The following is an 18,851-nucleotide window of genomic DNA, read 5'->3' on the forward strand; positions in this document are numbered from 1 at the left end:
AAACAGAGGCCTGAGAGGAGAGACGGCTGCCTACAAGACCCAGAGGTCTTTGCGCCGGAAAGGCTGCCGGAAGTAGCTGTGCGCTCACCGCGGGATTCTCTCAGGGGCTCCTCCCTCCGCCCTGATTGGGTGCTGGGCCTGCCCCGCCTTATAGTCTCAGGCTCCCGCTGGCTTGGGGCGGAGTCCGCGGGTAGAGGATGGGAGTTTAAGGCCCGGGATTGCTGGAGGGCAGGCGGACACAGTCTAGGGGCGGCACGGTGTCGACTTGCAACCCAGCTGAGAGGAGAGGCGCCACCTGGGAGGGTGAGAGCCGAGCCGGCCCATGCCCTAGGGGAAGGGATGGACGGGTCCTGGGCTGAGCAAAGAGAGTCCCTCCCAGTCCTGGGGAAAGGCGTGGGACGGCGAAGGGAGGTGGAGAGCTGAAATCCTGCCCTGGGGGTGGGTGTCAGAACCGGTCTCGGTTTCTCGATAGTAGGGAAGGGTACGGGCTGGGGAAGACTCTACAAAGGCCACGGAGAGGTTGGGTCTCGATGAATTTCCCCAGACCCTTTGGATAAAGCATAAGATTTACACCTTGGGTTTCTGCTAGATCCGCCCTTTCTAACCAAGATCGGCTCCTCCCCTCGCCATCCCCAGTATGACGAATTTCTGGGACCTTCTTTCCTTAGGACCCCACCTTGTAACACCGCCGTGGTTGTTTGTCCTTTATTCGTCTTGGGTTGCCATTCGCTTCGCCGAGTGTGACACGGATACGCCCCTAGCATCCCCAAATATCCACACACAAAGTCCGGAAGGAAGAGCATTGAGGCTCTCAGTGGAAACTTCATTCTCACCGGAGTTACTTTCTGGGGCGTCACCTGCCACAGGATTCCTGGAACCCATTGGCCTGGGCGGAATCTGAGCCGGTGGAATCTGAGCTGACGTCATCCAGGGGCTCAAAGCAATTGCTTTGTTGGAAAAGAATAGATTAGCTTGGATTTGTCTTCCTCTGTTGGCAGCTGCCTAGCCTTTAGTGAGCTCCTTTTCTCTGATCCTGGGGAAATTGGGCTAGACACAAAATACATAGAGAATTTGTTAAAACCTGTTAAGGAGTGGATTTATTCCTTTGGGGTGGGCAGAGGAAGGTTAGGTGACCTCACACTATTCAAGTTTACTTACTGATTGAGCAATCTGCTGGTGGGGGCTCATCTCATACGTACATGACAGGCCACCAAAGGAATTCAGTATTTCATACAGCACCTGCCCTGGGCCTTCCTCGGACATTCCTCCCAGGGACCTACCTAAATCTTTTCGGGGACAATTTCAGTCTAACAAACTGACAAATACTTTTAAATGTGCATAGCATTGTGCTAAGCACTGTTTGGAGAGTGGAGCAGTAAACGTGGGAAAACCAGTGCACTTCTGGGTTACACTTAAAAGAGATAACGAGGTAAACTTCTGCAAGTTGTGATGATGAAATGAGGTCATTTCGCTTTTTTTTTTAATTGCATTACCAGCACTGCAGTCCAAGCCTTTATCATCTCTTACCTAGACTACTGCTTCCTCCAGTCTTCCCACTTGGTCTCTTGCACCCTTGCGTTCCATTCTCTACACAGTAGCCAGAGTGATCTCAGATTATATCACTCCCCTGCTCTAAACCCTACAATCGATTCCCATTGCAATTAGTATAAAATCCAAACTCTTCAATATGATCCAGCCCCTGCCTTCCCTGAATTTACATCCAGCCAACTTCCCCCTTCTTTCCATGCACCAGCCATCTTGGCCTTATTTCTGTTCCTAAAATTTGTGTCTGACTGAGGAACTTTGCACTTACTCTTCCATCTGTCTGGAATGCTCTTAGAGCTCAGCTGGAAAGTCACCTTCCCAAAGAGGCTTTCCCTGGCTCCCCATCTAAAATAGTACCTCTTCCTAGTCACTCTCTGTTTTATTATCTTTATTATTACATTTCTCACCTTCTGGAATTGCCTGCTTATTTATTCATTTTCTTGTTTGTTGTCTTCCCACTAGAATGTAAGCTCCACGAGGCTGACTTGTTTGTTCTCTTCTGTATCCCCAGTACCTGGCACAAAGCAGGGGCATGATAAATGCTAACGCTTATTGTTTTTTTTCTTGTTAACTGACATTATCATGCTTCTTTGAACTCCTTGAAGTCAAGGACAATATCTTTTCATCTCTTTATCCCTCCTGCTTAACTTGGTAGGTACGCAATATTGTTTTATTGCCAAATGAATTAAATGAGCTGATATATATTAAATGCCTAGAATAGTACCTGGAACATAATAAACATGCAAAGAATGTTTGCTTTTTGTTTTCGTTCAGTGAATGAATTTTAGTGATTCTTTAGAAAGCCAAAACACATATAGAATTAGATCATAAGGGGTGATCTGGCTTTGCCCTCCTCTGCTTTGCTTGCTTCTCCCTCCTGTGAACTCCCGTCAGTGTTTCAGTTTCCAAATCACCTAATTGTTTTTAAATTTATCATCTGGTCTTTTTTGGCCCTTTCTCCCCATTCTTGTTGGGCAGGAAGAGAGAAGGAGATAAGGCTGGACCTGTTCTCAGGAAAAAGAAGCAAAAATAGCCATCCTGTAGTTGTTCTATCCTGAAAAATGGTGACAATTTCAGGAACTTGGGATAGGGCTGATGCCAAAAAAGGTGAAGGTCAGGAAACCTTGGGGGGAGCTAGGGTAACCTCTGCCAGGAATACTGGCCGGCTTACTCCAGCCTGGCTCAATCCATGTTCTCCTGAAGCTGCTGTTACTTGCCTTCCTGAAACCAGACTCTGGGTGGTGCTCAAAGGAAGCACTGGTGCAGGCTGCTCCTGAGCCTAGAATCGTTAGGAAGGAAGTGTATCCTGTCCCTCAGACTCCTGGGAAACTCCTAGGCTGGCTGGATTCCCAGTAGGTTTGGCCGGAAATCTTGGATCCTGGGAACACTGAGAAGAAAACAACTGGAATCTGACTGGTGGATCCCCAGGGTGAGGACTTCTGCTCTGCCCAGTCTGTTCCTGGAGCTGTCTTTGATTAGCTCCAAGAGTTTACTTGGCCTCCTTGCCACCCAGAGCTGGGCCAAGTCTCAGGGAGGCTGGTGAGGTGACCAGCATCGGGTTCTGGGACACTGTGCTCCCAGACCTGGTTCCTGGTACCATGAAGAACAGCAGGAATGTCTTTTTTGCCATTTAGCCTCGCCAGGGAGACTTGGGCTCATAAGGAGAGAATGACTGGATGGTCAGTGTTTCTCTTCCTGTTGCCTCCTGGCTGAGGGCTCTCCTCTGCTGACTCCTGTCTTCTCTCCCATCTCCTGCTCACAGCGCTGAGAGTGTGAGGCTCTGGCCTCCACTGGCCACTCACTCGTGACCCTTCCACCACGGCGGGGCCTTCCAAGCCAACCTCCTGCCGTGTGGTGATCTACCTGCAGCGGGAGATGTCGGGGGATACCTGTCTGTGCCCAGCGTCAGGGGCCAAGCCCAAGCTAAGCGGCTTCAAGGGAGGAGGCTTGGGCAACAAATACGTCCAGCTCAATGTGGGTGGTTCCCTGTACTACACCACCGTGCGGGCGCTAACCCGGCATGACACCATGCTCAAGGCCATGTTCAGTGGGCGCATGGAGGTGCTGACCGACAAAGAAGGTGAGGTGCTGGGGCTTGCTGGGTGGGGTGGGGAAGGAAGGAGAAGTTCCTGAGGAAGTGATTTCAGGGCGTGGCTCAAGCCTGGCAGATCTGGAATCTAGATTCATTTTTCCTGTTCACCTAGTGCAGGACTCCTTCATCACCTGGAGTTCTTAGTAGAGCTTCAGAATTCTTTGAAGTTATACATAGAATGTTGTGTATTTACATATTTTCCAGGGAGAAGATCCATACTTTTAAAATATTCACATAGGACTAGATTCTCAAAAGAGCCATTGCCATAGTGCCTGGGCAGCGGGCCAAAGGCGAGCAGGGCCAGGTGTTTCTGTGTTGCCGGGAGGTGGGCCTGAGCACTCCTGAGCTTAGACAAACTCTGTGGGCCTCCGCAGAGCCTGGAGGGCCTGTGTCTCCCACGGTATGTGCCAGTTCTTGGCTTCAGGGAGGAGGGGTGAAAAGCAACCATGGACTTAACAGCTGGAGGTCTGTTCCCACTCCCGTTACCCAGTGCTGTGGGCTCTGTGCCCCTTATCACGTGCCACCAGGCTCGTCAGGTGGCCTTTGCCTGCTACCTGCTCTGAGGTACCTGGAGGCAAACAGTAACCCTCTGGGGCCTGTCTGAATCCCTAGGCTGGATCCTCATAGACCGATGTGGAAAGCACTTTGGCACCATTTTGAATTACCTCCGAGATGACACCATCATCCTCCCTCAAAACCGGCAAGAAATCAAGGAACTGATGGCTGAAGCAAAATATTACCTCATTCAGGGGCTGGTGAACATGTGCCAGACTGCCCTGCAGGTACGGAGGCAGAGTCAGCCAGGTTGATGAGGTCGGGATGGGCCCCCTCCTTCAGGGAGGTAGGGTCCAGTTCCTGGAAGGCTACGTGTCAGTACAATTGATGAGTCCAAACCTAGTTAGACACACCAGCTGTTGCCCAGGCCAAGCAAGCTGGCAGCCGGTCGTTTTATAAGGTGGCGGACTCAGGCGGTGTGAGTGGACCATGCTTCTAGTTTATCTGCCTGGATATCTGGATTTTAGGCTTCTGGGAATGGGGGTCTGCTTGCCAGCTGGCAGTTCTATTGCCAGGGGCCTCCTGTCTCTACCTGATGCCTCCTCAACAAGTAGGGGGTGGCCATGGCAGAGGGGCTCTGACGGCTCCTGGGGAAAGCCTGGCTAAGCCTGGCAAACAGAAGATCTCGAAAAAAGATTCTTGGCTGTGTGTCACCCAGGACAAGAAGGACTCCTACCAGCCTGTGTGCAACGTCCCCGTCATCACATCCCTGAAGGAAGAGGAGAGGCTCATCGAATCCTCCACCAAGGTACTGGGACTTCCGAGGGATCGCCGAGGGCCACGGGCTGGGGGTGTCGGGCCGTTGGCCTTCATGCTCTCTTCCCTCACAGCCCGTGGTGAAGCTGCTATACAACAGAAGCAACAACAAGTATTCCTACACCAGGTAGGGGGGGCACCTGATGAGGGGTGGGGTGCACTGCCCAGGGAAGGGCCACAGAAGCAGCGGGGAGAGCTGAGCAGACAGAAATCGGGCAGCAGACCCAAGGGAGGCCACCTGCACGCCTGGCACAGCTGGTGTGAGTCTGGGTCTCGGGAAGAGAACATAGTAGGAGGGAAATCAGAGCCGAGGCATTTGGAACTCAGTGCGGGGCCCTGGCTGGGATGTAGATGGGACTGAACATGTAACAGCCTCTTAACGTGTGTCATGTCAGGCAGCGGGCCAGGTGTTTTCCCTGCATTCTCTATGGGCTGGAGGAAGGCTGGGAAGCCAAGAGTCTGGGACTCCTCCTCAGGCAGCCCTCGCTCTTCATAGCTGGGCCAGTGTCCCCCTTGTCCCCCAGTGGCCTCTCAACAGGCCATAGTTAAGTATATGCAGGAGGCTGCAGGCTCGGAGACCCAAACCCTCTCAGGGACTCCCCGTGGGCAGACATATTGCCAGCGTCACACCCCACAGCCAGGGAAGGGGGTCCTCCTGCTGAGATGGCAGCGAGCCTCCTTCCTTCCAGCCTGGTAAGAGGAGACCTCCCTCCCTCAGTCCTCTCTGCTTTAACTTAAAACCAACTCACCTCCTTTTCCTCACAGGCCCCCAAACCCGAAGGGGGCCCCATGACCCTTTCTCTCGCTGTCCCTCTGGCATCTTGACTCTTCCTCCTTTCATGAGCACGACAGCGGAGGGGAAGAGAGATCCCGGCCAGCACCCGCCCCTGTGCTGGGACCTCCCTCACTCCCAGGCCCCCGGGCCCTCACTGGTTTTTCAGCAACTCCGATGACCACCTGCTGAAAAACATCGAGCTGTTCGACAAGCTCTCCCTGCGCTTCAACGGCCGTGTGCTCTTCATCAAGGATGTCATCGGCGACGAGATCTGCTGCTGGTCCTTCTACGGGCAGGGTCGGAAGCTGGCAGAGGTGTGCTGCACGTCCATCGTGTACGCCACCGAGAAGAAGCAGACCAAGGTATGGGGCTTCTGCCGCGTGAGCGGGGCTGAACCTTTTGCCACCGGGCATACATTTTGCTGTCTTTCCCAAACTTGCCGTGATGGTGCTGCTCGAGGACAAAAGCCAATGCGTGGGGTTTAGGGAACGGTATAGAACTCTGCTTTGGTCAGCTGAGAGGCAGGGCTGTTGACCAGCAGGGAACAGCCTGATGCCATGGGAAGGACCGGGTCTTTGGAGTTGGCCCAAGTCAGATCTGAATTCTGGTCCCACCATTTATCAGTCTTCTGACTTTGGATAAGCCATGTAAACCATCTGGACCTCAGTTTCCTCATTAGAAATCTGAGAATAAGAGTGTGAATTTAACAGAGCTGTTATGAAAATGAGACAGTTCTTAGGAGAAGCAGTGCAGGTTAGTAGAAATAGCTGTTCAGATCTCCTCTGGCCCCTGCTGGTTGGGTGTTTCTGGTCAATCAGCTCAGCCTCTGCAGTGATAACGCAATGCCAGGCACATGTAAGGGATTTGATAGGAGATAGCTAACTCTCTTTGCCCAGGCTGCAAGCAGACGGTGCCTCCCTGGAGAATAGCTGTGCACCCGCACCCCGCCGCCAGTGTGTTTTGGAGACGGCAGAGCATTGCTGGGGTGGAAGGGCAGCTCATCTCGGGGAGAGCTGTGTGCACGTGAAGGCCTCAGAGCAGCCAAGCTTTTATTTTTTGTTTACTGTGCGTCAGGCTCTCTGCTAAGCATTTGGCATCTTTCATGTAATGTTCACAACAACTCACTGAGGTAGATGTTAACATGTGGAAACTGAGGCACAGCAAGGTTAAGTCCAAGGCCCCACAGCTAATAGGTGGGGGAGCTGTATTTGTACCTAGGCCTGACCACAGAGCCAAGGCCATAACCTCTACACACACTAGTCCATTGGTCTGGGATTGGGTGAGGCAGGGGGAGGGTGCTAGCGTTCCGCGTCTCTGTGTCCAGAGTCCGTCTCCTCACGCCTCCTTCAGAAGAAGACCCCCGCCCTCCCTCTTGAGATAGAAAGTCATGTCTCTTGAGAGAGTTCTGGAGGCCTTATGGAGTCAGCACAGGGCCAGGGGCCCTGACATGCGGCTCCCTCTTTGGGGTAAAGCCTCATTCGGTCCTCTCGTCCCCCTTGCCCCAGGTGGAATTCCCAGAGGCCCGAATCTATGAGGAGACACTCAACGTTCTACTCTACGAGACCCCCCGAGTCCCTGACAACTCCCTATTGGAGGCCACAAGCCGGAACCGCAGCCAGGCGTCCCCCAGTGAAGACGAGGAAACCTTTGAACTGCGGGACCGTGTCCGCCGCATCCACGTCAAGCGCTATAGCACTTATGATGACCGGCAGCTCAGCCACCAGTCTGCCCATCGCGACTGACAAGACCCTCCCGGAGTCAGGGCACGAGATACCCTGTCTCCTCTCTTGTGGAACCCCGCCCCATTGGCCACCCCTCGCTGCTGCTGGCTTGGGTCTCTGCTCCAGCACCCAGAGGCATGACAGGCCCTGCCTGGGAGGTCAGAGGGCCTGAGCAGGGGAGGGACTGCGTTTCTTTTCCTAGCTCCCTGAGCACTTCAGGATGACTGAGTCCCAGCCCCTTTGCTCAGCATCTCCCTTTCTGCCACAGGGAGCCGCTGCTGCCCCTGGGCTGAATGGACTGACCTGCCCACCCCCCTGCCAAGAGCATTCCCCTTGGCCCTTCGCTGAGCACCCCTTTGCTCTGCTGAAGGGCTACTTTAGGCCTCAGGGGAGGCCCATGGGGAATGGGTTCACTCTGTGGGGAAGGTGGCTTCTGGTGCTGTGGAGGCCCAATTTCTTACCGAAGGTGGGGCTTCTTTTTTCCTAAGGTGTTTAAGCACAGGCTTAATGAGTTTGGTTTTTAAAAAATAATCTAGGAAATGACTAGTTTTAAGTCTAATAATGAGGAGACTGGGTATTTCTGCTCCAGGGTTCCAAGACCCTGGGTAAAACAGAACCCTCGGCCCTTTTGATGCCTTTGGGATCTGGTTCCGTAAAGCACTTTGTACTTTTATTCAGGAGATTTGTATTCTGCCCTGACCCACGTCATCCTTCTCTGATCCTAACCCCCTTTTCCCTGTAGAATCAATCTGAGGGAGGGGAAAGAAGCAATAAAAAAAAAAACTGACCATCTTTGGCTTTGCCAAACTGGCCAAGCAGCTGGCCCAGAGAGCACTGAGGGGGTAAGGATGTGTGAGTTAGGACCTATGGTCCTCATAACACCCCTGTAAGAAAGGATACTTTGCCCCTACATCTTAGGGTCACGTACTGACTTCTAGAGTCTTCCATGATTGGTCTTTGATTCTCTTGCCCTTGGCTCCAAGGCATGCTGTCCTCACTCTAAACCCAAAGAGCCATCACGCGGGCCGGGAGCTGCTTGCAGCCAGGAGCATGAGCTGCAGCAGGAAGGCTGCGGAGCCCGCGGGCACCACACCTGCCTGCCATCAGCTGAGGACAGCAAGCGCAGAGCCCCACGTTCCTGGAGGCCCTGTGCAGGGGCGGCTGTGCTTGGCCATACATCTCCCTGCCCTGCATCCATGCTATTGGTTTTGTGTCCTGGCTGCGGAATGGTGGTTCTGCCCAGTGGTGAGTCCCTGAACACAGGATAATGTGAGTAGCCTAAGAGCCTTGAAAGGTTTCTTCATTTTTCTTGTTGGGTACTTGGCTGTGGAGATGCAAGCACTGGCTCTTGGGCAAGGGTGCAGGTTCCTCTTCAAGGCTTTGGTATTCATTCCCTTCTGCTTGGCTTGGCCCTTAGGAGGCTGCTTATCCGAATTCTTTTCCAAAAGAATGCCGCCAGTGAGGGAGCTGTTCAGCCAGCCTAACAAAGCAGCATAGCACTTGGCAGTACCCACTCCGTCAGGAAGGGACATAGCTTACCAAGTTCATGTCTCTTTACTCTTACTATAGCTAGGTGGCTCTTCACGGCTGACCCCATGAGCCTATGGGCAAATGACAGGCCAGGGTTAGCAGACACTCACAAGGACCTGAAATGACATGGTGGGGCAGGGGAAAGGTGACTTTAATTAAGCGTTTTTCACTTGTCGCTGTCTTGAATGTATAAAGACTTCCAGGTGAGGCACCTTGGTGATCAGCTACAAACGGTTCTTCCAGCCTTCACTGGAGTAACAAGATGAAGACAAATCCATTTCTTTGACCGGATTCTGGCTTTGGCTTTGTGGCTTTCCCACAGCGACTGGAATGCTTCTGCTTGAGGGCCCTGGTCTGTTTCCTCAGCTGCCTTCCTGAAGCCCTTTAATACTCAAAGTCCCAGCTCCCCACTGAGGCATTTTAATGCTTGTCCTTTGACCTCCCCAGCCCCTGTAGCCTCTCTTTACTGCTTTGACATTCAGATCCTCAGCTGTCTCAGTGGTGAGTAGTCTTTCTGGGACTCTGGGCACTTATGTTGTCCAACTGAAAATATCTCTTTGGTCTTTAAATATTGAATACTAACTTTGAACTCACTGAAGTAATCTTAGCTTTTAAAATCAGACTGTGGTGGAAGGGTTTGGGGTATTTTCTTTGAGTTTCCCAGCCCCACTTAGAAAGCAGCTCTTGGCTGTGTGAATTTTTCAACTCTAAGCAGCCCAGGGGAATGTAAACAAGAAGTGTGGATGAAGGTCAAACCTTCTTGTCAGTTTCTGAGACAACTGGAAGCCTGCTGTTAACTACATGGACCAGGATTAGGTTCTAATCACTCTGTTACCTGACCAAGTTCTGCTTAAAGGATGGCACAGGTCCTGACATGACAGAACGCCTTTATCATGTAACTACAATTCTTTGTTGCTCAACATAGGTGATGGAAAAAAACACTAATTTCTAATAAAATTGTGTTACACTTCAGTGGTACAGAGCTGTGCTTACAGTGAGTATAGCTTGGTCAGCTCGCTGCTGTGGACATCATAATTGTATTTCTGTTCGCCACCTGACCTTATGTTCTCACTGGGTCCTATGCCCCATTGCACTCAGTTGCCCTGCAACCCAGGCTCCCCCTGGTGGAGGATTAAGGACACCACTAATAAGGGTTGGAACTGAAATTTAATATTAATTCAAGAAAACAACCTCTGTAACAATCACTACAGTAGTGGGGGAGCAGGAATCCTAAGAATCAGGGCAAAAATGCAGCACATTTTATCTCTGGCTCTTGGAGATCTGTGAGAAGCTCAGAAAGTAGACTGGCTTCATCACTGTCCATACCTAACGCTCCTTGGCTGAGTTTCTGCAGTTGTGATCTGGAGGCTTGACAGACCTGTGCTGGCAAGCCCACTGCTCCAGAAAACCTGACAGGCTTGCCTCACTTCTCCCCCAGGCCCACGGAGGCCAGAAATGCCAATAGTTGGCCAGCACAAAGAGCCGAGCCACTTTTTTGATCCTGACGCTGGCCTCCCGCTCTGCACTTGGCAGAGGGTAAAGGGAACAAGAGTCCAGTCCAGCCCCCACCTCACTGGCTGAGTGACCTGGCAGACATCGGCCAACCCCCAGACTCAGGAAAGAGACAGATACTCTAGCTGAAGGGGCAGCTTCCTGGAAGGGCAGTAAGGACAGCAACCAAGGGCCCCTGCCGGGTCAAAAAGGGAGCCTGAGACCCGGGGGGCAGAAATGGCAAGGGGGGCCAAGCGTGCACTGGTTTATTGACCAAACCTCACATTCTAAACAACTTGTGTGACAGGCTAGGAAACTCCTCCAGACCTATGGCAGCTGAACACAGAGTTCCTGATGGAAAGGTTTACTGGAACACAGCATAGGCAGGGCTTACGGGGAAGGCCACCCTTGGAGGAGTCCTACATGGGTCTTCTGGAGAAAACAGTTATACTCCACCCGCCAAAATAAGAACCCCACAATCAAAAGGTGCAAACAATTAAGAGACCCACTGTGGCCCATGACAGAGTTCTGCAGCAATTGTGGGATGTGAGCTGTTCTTTGGGGTCCGAGCCTGGGTGCTTAGGGCCTCAGCTGGCCTACCAGTGAAGGCCTGAAGGTGGTGTCTTCTCATCTTTATTGCTTTCAAGGGAGAAGGGAGGGATCCGGACATCGAAGTGGGAACCATCAGGCCTCTCGAAGCGGAATGTGCCCCTGTGAGAGAAACTGGTTTAGAGGGAGTGAGGGTTGAAGCCTGTGTCCTATGTCCTCAGCGCCAGAACTGAGGCAGGATAAGACAGGCCTGGGCTCTCTTCTGCCTGGCTCATGCCAGGACAACATTGATCAGAGACCCAAGAGCCTATCCTGGCCCTACGTGAGAAGAAGAAATGAAGCTCTCCTGAATCTGGCCCTTAGATACACCCTGCATAAGCTACCCAACTATACTTTCAGGTTAAGGAGTGAAACACCAGGGGAAAAAACCCAACTACGTGGGCAACTCAGTGCAGCATCAAAGTCACCAGACCTCTTTGACCTAAGTCCTCGTTCTACAAAATCACGGGGAACTGGAAAACAGTCATAAATCAGACAAGACCCACACAGCAATGAACAGCAGATAAGGCTCCACCTCAGGACTTCACTTGGTCCAGAGTTAACTGCAAGCTACAAGCTCTCACTTTTTCTGACCTGCAGTGTCCGTGGACTTGAGCTGCCCCTGCCCCAGCATATGCTTACTCACCACATGTGCCCACTGGAAGCTTGCAGGGAGACGTGGCTGCTGTACTGGAATGCGGGCTGCTCCTTGGATAACACTGGTTCCTGTGAGGGTTCAGGCAAAATAGGTCAGGCCAGACAAGCTCCCTGTACCCCGGGGCCACATGCTGACTGCCAGTCCGGGCTGGATGCCCCCTCATGCCTCCCACCATAACGGCCGACCAGCACCTTCCACAGCACAGCCATTGCCCTGGGCCTTTTATTCTGACCCTGGGAAAGATAATCTCAGGCTGAATGGCTGAGGTTACAGGCAAAGATGCTAAGCCCAGGATCTACTCTGTAAATACCCTGTCCAGCACCCATTCACCAAGCACCTAAGTGCCAGGAGCCACACTGTGCTCAGCAAACTTCTGCTAACTTAAGTCTGCTGGTAATCATAAGGTAACAGGTGTGATCCTAAGAAACGGAGATTTGGGTTAACTTGCCCAAAGTTATGCAGTAAATAAACAACACAGTGGGCATTTGGAAACAGACTAACCCCACAGCCCTGTTCTTTCCACCCCACGCTGCTTCCCCAGCTCCCTGCTAACATGGATGAATGCCTGTTGAATGTGGTCCTCTCATGACTTTATTTCTCTGGAGACTGGGTAGGGTAACGCAGGAATTGCAAAATCAGATCTCTTCAAGGACCAGCAGAGGATGAACATGTGTAAAGAGGCAGAGGAAGGACGACCAGGAGCGGTGGCGGGTCCATGCCCCACCCAAGGGCATCCCAGTAGATTTTTTAATAGGCTGGCAACCACAAGCTTTGATGGCAGACTCACTTGGATTCAAACCCAGGCCCTGCCTCTACTAGCTACAGGACCATGGGCTAGTTAAACAACAGTCTCAGTCTCAGTCTCTTCATCTGTGAAATGCGTTATAAGAAAACCGATCTCACGGGTGAGGTTTCTCACCCCAAACAGCCCTAAGCTTTCACACACTAAGCCTCTGTCCCTAACCACAGAGGAGGAGGAAACCATGCACTAAGCTCCTAGGCCTGCTGGGCAGGACTAGAAACTGAGCATTACTGGCCCAAAGATGCTCACCCTGCCCACCACCCCTCGGCCCCGCACTGTCTCCAAGGTGCCGGATAGACTGAATATCCTCCAGTGTCGCTCCCGGAGCTGTACTACGTCATTGTCGAGGTTCTCCAAGCGGATGCAGTAACGCCACTGCGGGGGTAGGGGAGAGAGTTCACATCTGAGAAGGAATAGACCCTGGGCCAGCTCCCTTGGAATTCCAGGAGAGCACAGGGCAACAAAGACCAACACCGGCACTGCACCGTCTCACCTCCCGCCCCCAGAGGTAAACCTGCCCACCTCCCAACCTGTGCCCACAGGTACACCTCCTGAGCTCCCCTCCTCCCGAGGGAGACACTCACCCAGTAGACGTGGGAATTCTGGGCTTCCTGGGGGAAAAAACACAAAAATTTTCAGGCCCAGAGGGCAGGAACAAGTCTATTCCAATCAACATCTCTCCAAGGGAGTGGATGTATTCCACGTACTTGCAAAGACAGAACAAAGCCACAGGTATCTGTGGGTTGATGATGTCTCAACTATGGCCAACAAGCCCAGAGGGAGGCAGCCTCCCTTGGGTCCATCCCTGGCGCCCTTCCTCTTCATTCCTATCAAGATCACGAACAGAGCTGGATGCCAACAAAAACCAGCCCTGGGGCTCCTCCCTTTCTCACCACCCTCCCTGTCTTCCCCCACATTACTGCTGGTCCAGGCTGCTGTCCTCCTCCTCGGCCTTTCCATATCCCAATCTTATATCAATACTTGGAATGCTGTATGTTGGCCTCCCGCCACTACCATGAGCTCCTGAAAGGCAGGGGACAGGGTTTCATTTATATTTGTATCCCCAGGACCTAGCTTACGGCCAAGCAAGAAATAGCTCAATAAATGCATAAAAAGTGGGAAGATAAGCCTACACTGATTTAAACAAGTATGTGTATATTCTTCATAGACATGGCTCCCTTTGAGCCGGAAGAGAAGGAAGAGTCAGCCAGGAGGCCTCCTTCCTGGGATCTGAGAGTCTCCTTGCTCTAGGTCTTGGTGTCAGCTGTTGCCAAGAGGCTGCTCAATCCCAATCAATACATGCAGCACTTGAAAGCAGAACCACAGGCACGTGGTTTAAATTTGGAACCCACACCAGCAGTCACTGGGGACACCACACAGAACCTGGGGGCCTAGCCCTGAGGGGAGGTCCCAGGCTGGGCACATACCCTCATGCCCATGTAGAAGGGGATGACGGTGACACGGATGTTCTCGGTTGTTTCCCGGTGGACATCGGAGAGCTCCAGCCAGGGGTGATTCTTCTCTTGCCAGGCCCGTAGCGTCTCCCGAGCCGCAAAAGGGGGTGCTGGGGCAAGAGATCGACTGGTTAGTCCAGGCCAGCGTCCAGGGCGTTACACCCTGCCCAACTGCTCCTCCTAGAAAACCCTTCCCAGTGGTGGCCCAGGTAAACAAGACACCCAAACGTGAGCAAGAGCACAGGCTGGAAGAACGCACAAAACTGCCTACCAAGAATAAGCCCTGAGGAGGCATGTGACGTCAGAGGAAGAGAAATGGACTGGGAGTTAGGAGCCCTGGTTTTCAGACCTCACTCTGCCACTACCTAGCAACCTTGAGTCCCTTCTCATCATCCCTGAGTCTGTTTCCATATCTGTAAGGAGGAGATAATAGCCATCTACCTGACAGGTCTAATGGGAGATTAAATAAGATTGTAGAAATAGAGCTTTGAAATTGCTGCTGGGATATTCTCTTTGAAGAAAGGGCCCTCCCACTCCACCTTCCCTCTATGACAGAAGTTACCTTTTGTCTGGTCATATAGAAGAAATCTTTCAAAGAGCTCGTGCTGGATGGGAACCTGATCAGTGGAGGTGTAGGGGAGGATGTCTTCATGGCTGACATAATCCAGGCCTGGCAGAGAAACAGAGACAAAGAGACAGTGAAACTCACATAGGAGGCGGGGAGGAATGGGGCTGAAAAGAAACACAATTCCTGGCCTTATGGCAGGGTGGGACGACCCTGGCACCACTGCTCTCAGCGTCTATACTCCCTCCCAGCAGATTAAAGGACAGCAGAAAGGCCTCAGAATCCTCTCCCTGAGACACACCAGACCCCCCTCATTGACAGGCACCACTCAGATGCTCCTTACTCACCTGGGATGGCATAGAGGGCCCGGCTGTCATCATGGTTAGCCAAGAAAGTCACAGCTTCTGTCTGAGATCTCTGAGACTAAGGCAAGAAGCGAGTCAGGGATCTTCTCGGTCACTATCCAGTCCTGAGGACTTAGGGCCCAGTGCTGATCCGGGCCTGTTTGACCCCTCTCCTTCTTAGTCCCCATCACGGTTCGGGGCTTTCCCATGGAAAGGAACCCCAGGCGCAACCATCTTGCTTACTTACTATATGTGGACAGTCTCGGGCATCAATCAGCACCTGATAGTAAGTGTGAGTTTTGCCTTTCACCTCCTTCGAGCTGTGGCCTGCAGGGTTCTCTGCTCTATGGGGCAGGAGAAGCCCAAGATCAACCCCAGAGAAACGGAAGCAGTGCCTGCCCCAGCTCCCTACCACCCCCTCACCTCAACAGACCAGTGCCCGAGCTGAAGGAGCTTAGCACCAGCTGGGTAGCTGTGCAGCACACCCTGGCCCAGCATTCCTCAGTCAGGGGCAAGCAACAGAGTGTGGTGTAGAGTCATTATTTGTCTCACTCTCTGGATGCCTCTTAGAAAAAAAGGGCCAAGCTGAGAAAATCAAACTGCTGCCTTAGTCCCTGGAGCCCAGCGCACCCCACTCTTCTCACATCCCAGGGGCTGTCTGTGATCATTTAATGGAGCTGGGCCTTTTCTTTTTTAATGTACTCTAGTGATGATAAGAGATTAAGGGAAAGATTCTAACTGAACATCAAGAAATCAAGAAGCCTAGTCCCCCAGATGCCCTCTGGGGTACTTATAATGCAAATTGAGAATGCCTTGGGAGAGCATCTTGGGGAGACCTAAAGGGACCTCCTAGCTTAAGACTTTTGTCTCCATGGGTATTAGTGCCAAGGGAGTGTTCTGGGACCACTCCTAAGGCCCAGAAGGATGCTGCCTTCAGTGCTGGGACCCCAATTATGTATGTCTGCCATGAGTCAGGCCTCCTCCTGAGGATACTGTGAGGCACAATGATAGGGAAACTTACTTTTCTGGAGCTACAGAAGCCACATCCCGGTCATACAGTCTGGCCTGCCAGGGAAACAGGACAACACCTCGGTAGCCAAAAACACTGTGAAGGAAAAGCTGGGAGAAAAGAGAGGCCTCAGTCAGTGTGCAGTCCAGCAGGTCCATCCAGGTGGGGCCCCGACCACTAAGTGGCACAAGTGGTGGCAACTCCAGCACAAGGTCTTGCTACTCTTTCCCTTGAACTCTGTGATCCACCCAGACCAACTCTGGAACATGCTTACTGCCTCTTTACCTGGCTGACTTCTACTCATCCTTTTTTTTTAAAATTTATTTATTTTTGGCTGCATTGGGTCTTTGTGCTCGGGCTTTGGGAGCTACTCTTCATTGCGGTGCGTGGGCTTCTCATTGCAGTGGCTTCTCTTGTTGCGGAGCACAGGCTCTACAGCACAGGCTCAGTAGTTGTGGCGCACAGGCTCAGTAGTTGTGGCACACAGGCTCAGTAGTTGTGGCTCACGGGCTCTAGAGCGCAGGATCAGTAGTTGTGGCACACGGGCTTAGTTGCTCTGCGGCATGTGGGATCTTCCCGAACGAGGGCTCAAACCCGTGTCCCCTGCATTGGCAGGCAGATTCTTAACCACTGCACCACCAGGGAAGCCCCTACTCATCCTTTAGGCCATAGCTGAGGCCTCTAGGAAGCCTTCCCTCACCTCCTCTCCAGTTAGCACACTGTACAGCCGTTGACCATTTGCATATTGTAATTCCTTTCTAGACTGTCAACTCCATGAAGGCATTGCTTTCTGATTTAACACCAATGCATAAAGCTTAGTCCATTGTAGGCATACGGGAAAAAAAAGTTCAATAAACAAAAAGTCCTCCTTACCTACAAGGGGCCTAAATCTATCTCAGTGGATCTGGCACAAAGCTGACGCAGAAAAAGAGCCTCACACCCAGAGCTTACTTCACTGCAATCAGTTCAACTATGACAAAGCATCAGAAAGCAGGTTTGCTTTTCTGAAAGCTCCCTCCACTGGCTTCCTACCAGCCACTATGTTAGACGACTCTTCAGCAACAGGACTCTCTCAATACAGTCCAAACCATCTCTGTCCACACTAACTTGGAAACAGAACCCAATGACACATGAAATGTATTCAAATCCAGGAAAACAGAAAACCCGTCCTAAAAAAAAAAAACAAAACAAAAAAAAACTTGATTCTGGTCTGGCACCAAACACCAAGGCCGAAAACCATAACTTTCAGGCCTGTGACCAACTCTGACCCTTTCAGAAGCAGAGTACACAGTGAAAATGAAAGATGACGCAGCCCAGCACTCACCTGCCCAGTCTCATATTTTCCGTTCTGTTTTGGCACCTCAAACACACCAACTGTCTCCAAAACTTTGCCCTCTGGTCGGTTTCTGATTAGGAAGGAAAAGAACAAGCAACTGAACAGCTAAGAAGTGAAGGGTACTAATCCATCAGTAAAAGCTACTAGGATACTGAAGGGCCAGGGCAATGACAGCAGAGAAGGGTAGCAGCAGTGGGGCCAGCTAAAGCAGGTAAGGGTCCTGCTAAGCCAGCACTCCACAGAGATTCTGCCTTTCCTCCTTTGAGGTCCAGCCACAGATGCCTCCATAAGATCTGACTGCTCCCAGATCACTTTATTCTCTCTTGACTCTCAGCATTCCTCATATCATGCCCTCAAACCCTGCTTATTTGTATCCCTTGCCTCCATTCCTTCCCTGACCCACCCTCCTGAACTCCCACAGCATTTTAACTGCCCTTTCCACCTTGCATTTCAGTTATTTGTGTCCCTGTCTTATCTCCATTAGAGACTGCAAGTTCTTTGGGAGCAACGCCTGTGTCTGATTAGCCTGTGCTCCCTCAAAATCTAGTGTATAAACGGTGCTCAAAAAATACTTATTTTGTGTTATAATTCCATGTCCATCTCCCCCTCTAAACTGCAGTCCTCACCCCTGCACTACACCTAGTATTATTCTCTCAATCTAGTTTTTGTTCAGATTTAATCAGTTTTTACAGGAGCCTTAAATTGGAAATAGCTATCATCTCTCTCCAGTGTCCGTGTCTAATCTCACCCACTAAAAGGTCAGCTCTTACAGTGGTCTCTCCGGACAGGGCTGCTCTTTCTAGGGGTCCTTCAGAGCACTGTTTTCTTACTATTTTGGAGATGTGAACTTTATGCTTCCTGCCACTTGATTCACCGGCCCCAATTTGATCTGCCTGGCCCATCCCTAGAGACACTGCTCACACCATCCCCATGGCCTCAAACCCCATTCCCCAAGTCACATAAAGAGAAAGTGTGTCCCCAAGGTCACATTGAAACCTGGGACCCACGCAGGGCGCAGATTCGGATCCTGTTTCCCACTTCTAGCATCTTTCTGTGGGAGGCCTTGGCCCAGTCACGGGCTGGGGGAAAGCCCTAGGACTTAATTAAAGGGCTGCCCACTAACAGCGGCGCTCGGATTCCCACATTCTGGGAAGTAAGATTCGCTCCGGGAGGGTTACTAGTTCCCCCTCAGAGCCAGCCCTGCACAACCCAGGGCTCTGGGCCGCGCTCCCTTGTCCGCTCCTGGCACGCGTCGCGGGCAGCGCACTCGGCTCCCGGCCAGAACCCTCTCCCGGGTCGAACTCCAATCACCCCCAGCCGGCCGGGTTCCCTGGCCTCCCCTCTGGCCCGGGACACGCTCCCTGGGCTCCGGGCTCGGCCCCCGTGCTTCGTCCCTCACCGGGACGAGAGGTGCCTCCGCGTCGTCGTGGTCGCCACTGGTGGGAAGGTCCCAGCTCCACCCGCCGCACAGAGCGGCCTCGGCCCTCGGGCCCCGGTCAGCGACCGGGACCACCAGCGACTGCCCACGGTCAGGGCCCGCCGGGCCACACAGCCCGCCATGTCCCGGCCGAGTACCCGCTGGGCTGCTGACACAGAGCTCGACCCGCCGCCGGGCGGCGTTCCGCCCCCG

General features: G+C 52.3%; 2 protein-coding genes across 3 annotated transcripts; one reads left to right on the forward strand and one right to left on the reverse strand.

Moving 5' to 3' along the window:
* The first annotated feature begins 210 nt into the window (after positions 1–210).
* Positions 211–7,638, forward strand: TNFAIP1 (TNF alpha induced protein 1). Its single transcript, XM_082861510.1, has 7 exons — positions 211–303; positions 3,308–3,625; positions 4,250–4,419; positions 4,851–4,940; positions 5,023–5,075; positions 5,890–6,085; positions 7,229–7,638. The coding sequence occupies exons 2-7, from the start codon at positions 3,421–3,423 to the stop codon at positions 7,463–7,465; spliced, it is 951 nt and encodes a 316-aa protein (XP_082717636.1). The 5' UTR covers positions 211–303; positions 3,308–3,420; the 3' UTR covers positions 7,466–7,638.
* On the reverse strand, positions 7,630–18,845 carry POLDIP2 (DNA polymerase delta interacting protein 2). 2 transcript variants are annotated; one of them, XM_082861508.1, is made up of 12 exons: positions 18,621–18,845; positions 17,210–17,291; positions 15,898–15,995; positions 15,124–15,220; positions 14,880–14,955; positions 14,530–14,637; positions 13,941–14,077; positions 13,098–13,124; positions 12,763–12,888; positions 11,700–11,779; positions 11,066–11,176; positions 7,630–9,090 (listed from the first exon to the last, which is right to left on the reverse strand). In XM_082861508.1, the coding sequence occupies exons 1-12, from the start codon at positions 18,779–18,781 to the stop codon at positions 9,081–9,083; spliced, it is 1,113 nt and encodes a 370-aa protein (XP_082717634.1). In that variant the 5' UTR covers positions 18,782–18,845; the 3' UTR covers positions 7,630–9,080. The 2 variants fall into 2 exon arrangements, with proteins under 2 accessions (XP_082717634.1, XP_082717635.1); XM_082861509.1 differs by lacking the exon at positions 7,630–9,090 and having other exon boundaries at positions 9,109–11,176.
* Positions 18,846–18,851: the final 6 nt, after the last annotated feature.

Source organism: Leucopleurus acutus, assembly GCF_964270905.1.
Source record: "Leucopleurus acutus genome assembly, chromosome: 19".
In the NCBI taxonomy this organism is placed as follows: Eukaryota; Metazoa; Chordata; class Mammalia; order Artiodactyla; family Delphinidae; genus Leucopleurus; species Leucopleurus acutus.